We start from the raw sequence: 9918 nt of genomic DNA, 5'->3' as shown, positions 1-9918 counted from the left end.
TACACGGTACAGAACTCATTCAAATGTATAGCATTTATACGCAGTGTACTTCCAGTCATTCATTTTCGTCTTATGATGACTTTTTTAGAGAAAATAGTTGACTTTTTCCTTCTTCCCATCTCAAGATACCTTATGCTTCCCCATTTTGTTCCGGACTTTTTTTAGACTTTAGAACGAGGATGTTTTCTACCCCCATTCAATACCATATGAGTAACATAGAAGAAAATTAATACCGTTTTTATCACCAAGATAGTGTTTGTTTACAATTTAGGAACATTTTCCTCTAAAACTAAAACCATGTTGGTACAACAACTTAAAAAGTTTTCAAATACACTTTTTCAAACTTAAAAAATAACTTCTAAAATGAGCACTCCACGAAATTCGCAACTTGGGAGTCCTCCATTAGACAGTCAGGATTCCCAGGGAAGTCCTTTTGACCTTTCTAACTTGGTAAAATAACAATTTCAACAGTAAGTACTAATAACCTCAAATTTGAATCTTCTTCAGGTACGATCCGTAATTCTCAACGAAGACATCCCAGCTCTCAAAAAATTGATGACCAAGCATGGAGAATTACGGGACACGGAAGGCAATAATCTTCTCCAAATATCCGTTATTTTAGAAAAGTAGATATAACTAAGTACCAAAAAATGTGATACTTCAAGTAACTACTTTCTTCAATTCCAGGAAGAAGATTTTCGACTATTTGTTATCCCTCGATTTGTTTCCTTTGGAAGGGTTGAATATGAGAGGAGAAACACCTCTGTACTTAGCCCTAAGTCGCTATTCCTTCAACTGGAGGTTCTTCAGCGAGCACTACGCCTTGGAGCTGATAAACAAGAAAGCCTGCGTGAACGTCAGCTACCCTTTTAAGCAGACAGTCCTGCATCTTGCACTACAGCGTCATTACATCCAAGTCGTTCACTTCCTGCTGCGCATCGGGGCCGATCCCGACGTCTTGGATGAATTCGGAGATTCACCCTTCCACAAGCTCTTCCGATTTGGAGGCAACTCGAGCGGAGTGTGCCAAGGAGTGTCCTTGATGCTCTACTACGGAGCGGATGCAACAATTCGGGACCGAAGAGGCGCCGCCCCTTTGGAGTTGGCACTGATGTACGACGGTCGTACCACTCCCAACGAAAAGGTCTCTCCAAGTTTAGTAAGTGCTCAGAACCATCTTCTAACCCACTCGTACAACTACTACGATAAATACCAAATGGTGGCTCCCATATTCTTCAAGCTGATGATGGAAGAGTCGCCTCTGTTATGCCAAATTGCACATCTCGTACAAGTAGTACTGACTCCCGGGATGCAGGCATTTGCGCTCACTTTCTTCTCTATCGATACAGGGTACTTGTCCATGATTATAGACAACTACGCGTACGTCATTGGTGGTACTTTTATGAGCGTGAATCGTATAGCGTGGGCGGATCCCATCAAGCCTGTCCTCCCTGGGAATTTTTTTGCTTTGATCAAAAGCCCACTGTGTACCCAGACAAAGGACTTCATTAGAAGAATAGACACCAACTTCTTCGTTAATAAGCTCGTCGAGTGTCAAGTCCCGAACAAAGTGGCCACAGAGTTAATATTGTATTTATCGCAATATGGCCTTGACCTCAGCCGCCTGAACATGAACCGTGTCCGCTCAGCTTTCGGAAGAAGCACCAAATTCATGAGAGCGCTTCAAATGCAGATTCAAGCGCTTTCGAAGGACAACTAGTGCGCTGTCCTGTTTACTCGTCATTCTTTTGTAAAAAATGGCGTCCTACAACCAGGGCTCCATTGACAATACTGCCAACTTAAAATTTCACACCCATGATAGGGTTTTTTCGTTTAGTCGTTGAGAATCACAGTTTAAATATTTGTAAGAGGTTTTAAGAAACTTTCTCAAAATTTTTATATTTACTTGTATTATAGAAACAATTCAATAAAAATGCTTGAAAATTTGAAAGATTTATTTTTGATTTTGTCCATTTTTCGTTACCCAGTCGACCACTTTCGAGTAAAAGGGTGACTCAAGCAACTTCTCTATCGACTGAAAAACGATCTCTGGTATTGGCCCCACACCCAAATAATTCGCAATGTGGTCGGTAAAGTTGTTGCAGTTGTGTTCAAAAGGGTGATACGATGAGGCACTGAAAAGCGACTGTTAGGCCCGAACCAACAAAATAATTTGCAAATTACGTCCAAGTGGTGTATTTTAATTCCTTGACGTACAGCTTGAATTCCAACGCAGAGATGTTAGTTTTCCCTAATTCAATTTTTTTCTGAGGAATTCCCTGCAAGAAACATGTTATTGTCTCATTTATTGCATATTGTCACAATTACCGGATTGTGAAATTTAATGCCGTTGTTACCAAACACGTATTCTTTGCCGAAGACTACGATACTGGTGTGCCAGACCGCCTTGACGGGACAGAGAGGCCCCAAATTACCACACCACCCATCTGACAAGTCGTACATATATAATTCTACAGTAGTCATTTCTAAGACTGATGTAGTATTTTCCGTGAGAAATTCAAGACCGAAATTGGTTTCAAGCGAATTAAAATTGATTTAGGAAAGACATACCTAACCTTACATTATTGGGACGAAGTCAGATACAAAAATTTACTCATTTTGGTAAGAACACGATGAAAAGGGATTTCAAATGTCTGATGAATGGAGTTTTATGGAATTTTTTATGTGATTTGACGGCATTTTTATGTCAAGTATTATATGTGTAGCCCGCAACACAAACTACAATATATTTCGTTCAATATCGCCAAACACTATTTGGCCTTATTTTCAATTTTTAGACTCATTTTCTTTTGAAATAACTAATAATGAGATTAATAATAAGACTATTTTTGTTTGGATTGCATAGGTTTACGCATTAATTTGATTACTTTTGAAATATTCCCACACAAAATTAAATAATGCTCATTGTTCCTTCTATGCAAACTTCCTTCCACAGCTTGTGTATGTTGGGTTGCATAGGCACCCCGTGTTAACCGTACACAACTGGAAAATATTCTTTTATTTAATATAACAAATATTAAAATACCCTATTGCTGTTATATTGTTATTCTCAAACAGTTAGTGTAGTTTCATCCTTATATAGATCAAAATTTTTAAATCGATCAGGGTTTTTTAATGATTTTATTAACCTATCCTAATCCGATTTGATTTTTTTTTCAACCACTAACAATTTTTTTAAATCCTTAGTTTGTTCTATCATACACAATGTTTCACATTTTTCACCTATTCCCAAGTATCTATTTGCCTAGTCCGTCTATAAAAACCTCAACAAACCTCAGGTCATTTCTACAATGTCTCTTCCTTTTTTATGAGTCAAATTTAATTATATTTATTTTCCACAACACTGTTCCCGTTTTTTCACTTCGCTGTTCTCCACTCCTTTTTCATTCTCTCAATTCCTGTAACCTTTTTTAATCTTTATTTCATTGCTGTTGTCGTTTTTTTAATGTTTATGTGCCATAAATAACTCGTTCGTTTTTATTTTGGCAGCGTAATTTTACAGGAGTGGTTAATAAAAATTATGTATAGACATCAAACACCCGGTCTCGGGGGTTGTTTCATTATAATGTTATTAGTGCTTGCATTAACGGATGACGTAATTTAGAAGATAGGGCGCCGGTGTATTAGCTTTTATTAAAATAATTGATTTGCGCACACTTTACAAAAAGGTGGATGAACTCTCAAACTTCCAAGATTTTAACGTTAATTACCTGTGATTATTTTAATGGGGGTTGTTGACTTAATTTTGTGCAAAAACAAGTTTGTCGTCAAAGCAGAATGATACCTACGCAGTTGATAGGCGATGTGTGAATAAGTGAATTTAGCTGAAAGTGCTGAAACATGCAACAAACAAAGTATTGCTTGAATTAAATTTAAAACATGTTTGCAATTCTGTCGTTGTAATATGTTTTTAATTACTTAGATCGTGTTACTATTTAACCAGCATAATTGAAAATAAAATAATAAAAATTTCAAATAAATGTTGGGAACAATGTTGGTCCAACAACTGACTCTTGCGGTGCTCCGCGATAGAGAGGCATGGACAAAGAGTTATTTGAATTATTGAAACTATTTTCTGATACGTTACCGCCGATCCAAGTAACAATGTTTATTTTTTAATCAAACTGATGCATACATTGTGCATTCAGTGCATTACCATGCCACATTTCGTTAAAAAAAGACCGACACGGTTGTTATTGTAGGGCGTAATGGAACAAATCTGCATATGCAAATGTGCCATTTATGGTCATGAAAATGCAACGCGCTCGTCTCCGAATCAATAATTAGATTAGAGCGGTATCAGTTTGGTTATTTTGTTTGTTTTCCAATTACGAAACCATTTAACAATTTATTAGCGAGCAATAACTACTGACCAAACAAGGCCCCTCCTGTTTGATCGCTGATTTATGTGGTTTTGGCAGTTTTGGTAAACAACCCTATTTATAACTAGGCCACTAAGTGGCGCAACCCTGAGCCTAGATCCGGGAACTCGTCCTCATTAAACACTATTGTTCATCTTCGTCTTCACACATCATAAACAATTATTGTTCAGGTGAAACGGGGAATTTTCCACGGGAGGTCTAAAAATAGAGGAGACGTTGGCGGGAGTCGCTTTTGTTTACTGGGACGGGGATGATTACTCCATTGACGCTGCCGGTTTCAGGAACGACACTCTTTAACGAGAAGTGACAGCAAATGTTGCTCCACGAAGTGTATGGAAAGGTTTAATAAGCAAGTTGTTGATCAGTTCAACGTGCGCAACCTTCAATAATATCATGTGTCAAATGGTTTTCGTAAACCATCTCAGAGTATTGGTACAAAACACGCTGTTCAACAACGTGCAACAGTTGCTGCATCGTCCTGTTGCTCCTTGACAAAGAAAATAAAATTAAATAATGAAATACATGCATTTTTGTATATGTAATAAAGAAATACATCAGAATAAGAATAGTTAAATGGACGGGTTTAAATTTGGTGTTTACGCTAACTCTAAGAATTTCACTTTTTCCCAAGCACATGCAATTCTGTTGACTTCAAAATTGTTCTACTTTTTATTGGAGATCAATCAAACCCTTCCAATAAATTTGCAATTTTTATTTACACTCCTCTCACTCATACATTTTATTTCCACGTAGATAACGTCGCTGCTGCGTCTTTAATTTCGTGAACTAATTTTCACTTTTATTTTGTTCGTGTTCTGAATACACCTGCAAGCAAATTTGTTAATTTCTACGTTGAAGCAATTTCTTTATAATTAACAATTCTCGTCTTTTAATCTTACTTTTGATAAAGTTTAAACATCATTAAAAAAGTCATCTAAAGTAATGAACATTTAAGTGATTCTCTCAATCAATATTTTTACTCATTTTCTCGTGAACATTTATTAATTAGGTAGGTATTCTTGTCACCACCCGAGATTTATCTGTTAGGGCTTCTAATATACAGGGTGCATCCGAATTCGACCGACAAACTTTCAGGGCAGATTCTAAGATCAAAAATAAGCATAAAATTCTTAATACATATGGGGTGAAAAATGCTTAGTTTGCGAGATAATCGACTAAAAAGTTCTACCAGCAACAAAAGGAATCAGGTGGAATTTTTTGATGAAACGTACAAAAATAAAAAGGAGCTAAATATGTACAATTTAGAAAAATTGTTAAAATTTCGCCCCCCCTGTTCAATGCTCAGATAACCCCATAAAATCCAAGGAATTCAGATCGTACCTAATTGGTTTGAGGTTTTTGTTTATTATCTCGCAAACTAAGCGTTTTTGACCCCATATGTATTAAGAGTTTTATGGTCATTTTTTATCGTAAAATCTGCCCTGAAAGTTTGTCGGTCGAATTCGGATACACCCTGTATAGTTATTTTTCTACTAGAGTTTGGAAAACTAATATATTTGAATACTAACTTGAGTTAGGAAAAGTAGAATATTTTTTCTAACAATAATATTTCAACACTAAAAGTTCAATTTTGATCGTTTCCTGAGATACGTAACTTGAAATCTGTCAAAGATAACCTCAAAATTTACAACTGATTAATGATATTTTAAGACTTTCCTTGAACTAACGAAAAACGTTGTTCAATATTCGTGCGCTGTTACTTTTCAGGTATTCGGCCTGTTTCACAAATTCTTCAATATCAAACGATTCACTATAGCAGTCATTTTAATAGAATCTCCTTAAATTTACTCGAGCGAACACCTTAAACGCTATCACAAATTTTGTTTTTTTTTTATAAACAAAATTGTTTCTCTATAGTAACGAAAACAGAAGAATTTAGATTCCACTTTTTAATTTAGAATAATTACTATAGAATATTGAAAATATCCAAATTTAATTTATTTTTCAAAACTCCAGTAGAAAAAATCATGTGTGCAAAACGTAGGAAATATATTTTTTCCGTACACGGCATGTTTTTCATCTCGACTATTGTCTCGATCAAAAATCCCATGCCTAATACGGAAAAAAATACATTTCCTAACTTATTGCGCAAATAGCTATTACCTATCCCTAACGTATGCGGAAAGAGACATTTTGCACTAATGTGCTCACGCAGGAAATTTCTTCCCCCTAAAGTTAGGTAAGTATTTTTTTGTATTTTTTATGAAATACAATATTTTTTGTAAAAGGTAAAATTATTATGTAAACACAGATAGATAGTCTATTTTTTTAATCAGAGAACCACGACCTGTTGATTTAGGTTTGTAAATATAAAATTGTAATAAATTTAGGGAATTTAATGATATTTATTGGCTATACCAGCCAACGTCTGTCATTTTTAATGTCCTTGAAGTACGCAAACCCGTAGCTAAAATTTGAACGAGTTATTAAAAATGCCTCGCAAAGTAAGACATTTATTAAACTCTCAAATTAGTTGTTATTAGTTGTTATTAACTTTATTAACATGCTGCGCTACTAATATCTCTAATAACCTCAATTTTTATATGATGAGCTTTTTCACCCTATGTCAAAAGTGTACAATGTTGTCAGCTCTATTTTGGGTGTAAATTGCGGTGTTGTGGTTCTTTGATTAAAAAATAGACTATATGGACTATTGCGGGCATAAAAAGTGGGACATCAAATTTCTGTCAGTTTTGAAAAATTCGATGTAGTTCAAGCTTTATTGTCATTTTGAATTTGACACTATTGTAACAGACAGTTTAAAAATTTATTTCATACTCCTATTTTCCTTTTCCAAATACCCTCTTCTTTTGATAAAGGTAAATTTTGATTGGGACTTTGCATTAAATAAATATTCACTACGTGCTTACTTACACTCATTCCCTACAATACTTAATGACAACGTCAATCAATTCAAAGTAGGGTTAGAAACAGATAGAGGTCAAGACAGTAATGTTGATGTCCCACTTTTTTTGCTCCCAATAGTACTTACATTCTTCAGTTATTACCTTGTCATTATTTTTTCTTTTATTGGTTAGTATTATTATAACGGGCCTTCAAATAAATTTATATTTCGAGCAACCTATGGAAATTCAATTGTTTGTAACATTTTTCCAGCGTAGAAAATGACACAAGAAACGCCTGACATTTTAACGAAATAAAGTTAGGTTAGAAAATATTTTTAATTTTTGTAGTGCATTCTCCCTATTCCCCCTCCACGGAATATGACAATATGAAATTGGGAAAAAGCTTACTATGTAAGCTGTATAACTCCGGAGAATAATTGGTTACGTACAAAAATTACTTTACCCTGTTAACAGAATTAAAATGTCGCCTACGCCTACTCTAAATATATATTTATTTGAAGGCCCGATAGCTTGCAAAAAATGAGTACACATTTTGTTTTATATTCATTATACAAAAGCGAGGAAGATTAATATAACTTCAGAACAAGTAGGATATTTATTTTTAACATTTAGAACATGCTTTTGCAAGTCCAAAATGAATTTTGTCATAAAGCAAGTAAAGGGACAAGGAATTAAGCGTTGTAGAACAAACAGATAATATTTTAAATCTTCTTTACATTAAGTCACTCAAAATGTACGTCAGTAAACAAGAAAAACCATTTCCTATTTAATTTTAATTTAACTTACATTAACATCCTTGATAAACAAATAGTTTATATTCAAAATATTTGTTTAGTTAGTAAACGTCAAAGATATTGGGCCACCTTTGGGTTCTTAACCACCAGGTAAATATAAATAACTGTAGGTACTTTATCTCACCCCCCATGATGGTCACAATATTTTTAACGTCAAAGTTCACTTCAGTTATAGTGTATATAGTGTCCGTGACAAAATATTCTTGTTGTCCAGAAGATAGTTTGAAAATTTTCTTATTATAAGCTATGCGGTAAGAACATTGCGTAATTATAGATAGCATTGAATTTTTTTGAGCTTTTCCATCCATTTTATCTTGATATTATGTTATATTTTGTCATACGTTGTAACTTTATTGCTGAAATTTTATAATCAATGTAAAGACAGGTGCTTGACAATATTAAAAATTTGACCAAAAATAAGCTAAAAATTATTTCATAAACGAAATTATCAACATTTGAAATTGTCAAGAAAAACTGATAGTTGCAAACACTTTGCAACCATTTTTCCAGAGAAACAATATCTAGGTCGAAGTTATTTAGAAAACACGCTGTAATTCAGATTGTTCGATGACACGACGCATGAAAGTAATTTCTGGTTGCTATGACACTGTCTTATAGAATCCTATTTCAGCAATTAGGATAATTTGTAATCGATACGTGGCTTTCAAAAAAATGCAAAAACGTTTCACTTTTAATCCAGCTAATTTATCTCCCAGGTTAAAAAATATTATACACGAGTATTTTTAGACACACCACCGTGAAAAAATAGTTAAGGTGCGTCCTTTGTCGTTACAATTAAAGTGTCCTTTGCGCCCTTGACCGGTTTTTCTTCTTAAATCAATATCACGAGTAATTACTTATTTGTTATTGTTGATGTGTTTTTTATATCTCGTTAAGTAATTTCTTCGTGTTGGAACATGGTTAGGTACAAATAAACTAAAATTCGCTCGATGGGAATAGCCGTTGTAAATTTTCGTACCCTTGCGAATAATTTCTTAGCCATCGTCGTCGTAATTCTGTCAGGAGCGATAATAAATTTCAGCTTTAGATCAAAATCCGTAAATAATGATGGCGGTGTGGTAGAAGCTGTAACGAGCATTCAAGCAAAAAACATCAAAGTCTGACTTTCAATGGTAATTTGTTGTCTGGAACTTGCGACGTTGAATTCAACTGAATATAAAGATTTCTCAAGTCAACTTAACGTTTATTCGAGTTGTGTTGTTGCACTTTTGCACCTGAGCAGGTCGTATTCGTAAAGATTTTATTGGCAAATTCTTATCAGTATTGATACAAATAACAAATTAGGTACACTTAAAGCAAATAGGCCGCGAAATTCAATTTGCTTTTAATGCCGGCCGTTAACGTAACCGTCATTTTAATAGTTTTCATGTAAAACCTTAACATCCTCGAGATTGTCCTGCCCCTACCGCAAGAGGCCTCGCTGACAATTTTTCTCTCGGTATGTTAATAGTATATTAAAGAACGAGTTTTATAAGGGTTGATTTGGCGCACGAGTCCCAAATGTAGAAAACGAGCCGTAGGGGAGTTTTCTATGGGACGAGTGCGCCAATGCCCTTATAAAACGAGTTTTTTATGTTATTTTTTCGAATTTGCACACTTGTTTTAAATAAAAAAAATAAATTTTCAAATTCTAGGGAATTTTGTATTAATTGGTAATTCAAGGTAACGGATGCAACTACATCTGCAACAGATGTTAAAAAGTAGAGTTGGAACATTAATATTGGAAGTTTTTTTGTGTAAATGACAATAATACACTGAAATATTGCTGAATAGCTTTACACTGAAGTAAAAAAATCTAAATTTTTTGTAATT

At 34.4% G+C, this 9918-nt stretch overlaps 1 protein-coding gene across 1 annotated transcript; it reads left to right on the top strand.

Moving 5' to 3' along the window:
* Positions 1–260: 260 nt before the first annotated feature.
* Positions 261–1951, top strand: LOC138139111 (uncharacterized). Its single transcript, XM_069059275.1, has 3 exons — positions 261–450; positions 508–626; positions 688–1951. Exons 1-3 carry the CDS (start codon positions 364–366, stop codon positions 1718–1720), a joined length of 1239 nt encoding a protein of 412 aa, XP_068915376.1. The 5' UTR covers positions 261–363; the 3' UTR covers positions 1721–1951.
* The last annotated feature ends 7967 nt before the right edge of the window (positions 1952–9918 follow it).

This window comes from Tenebrio molitor, chromosome 9 (genome assembly GCF_963966145.1).
Source record: "Tenebrio molitor chromosome 9, icTenMoli1.1, whole genome shotgun sequence".
NCBI classification, from domain to species: Eukaryota; Metazoa; Arthropoda; class Insecta; order Coleoptera; family Tenebrionidae; genus Tenebrio; species Tenebrio molitor.
Note: the sequence above shows the minus strand (reverse complement) of the source record. Positions and strands in the feature narration are given on the sequence as shown.

Excerpts from the sequence above, each read along its gene's own strand:
- LOC138139111 (XM_069059275.1), top strand. The coding sequence starts at position 364 with ATGAGCACTCCACGAAATTCGCAACTTGGGAGTCCTCCATTAGACAGT. Across the intron at positions 451-507 it reads CTTTTGACCTTTCTAACTTG|GTACGATCCGTAATTCTCAA; the intron begins GTAAAATAACAA and ends AATCTTCTTCAG. Across the intron at positions 627-687 it reads ATATCCGTTATTTTAGAAAA|GAAGAAGATTTTCGACTATT; the intron begins GTAGATATAACT and ends CTTCAATTCCAG.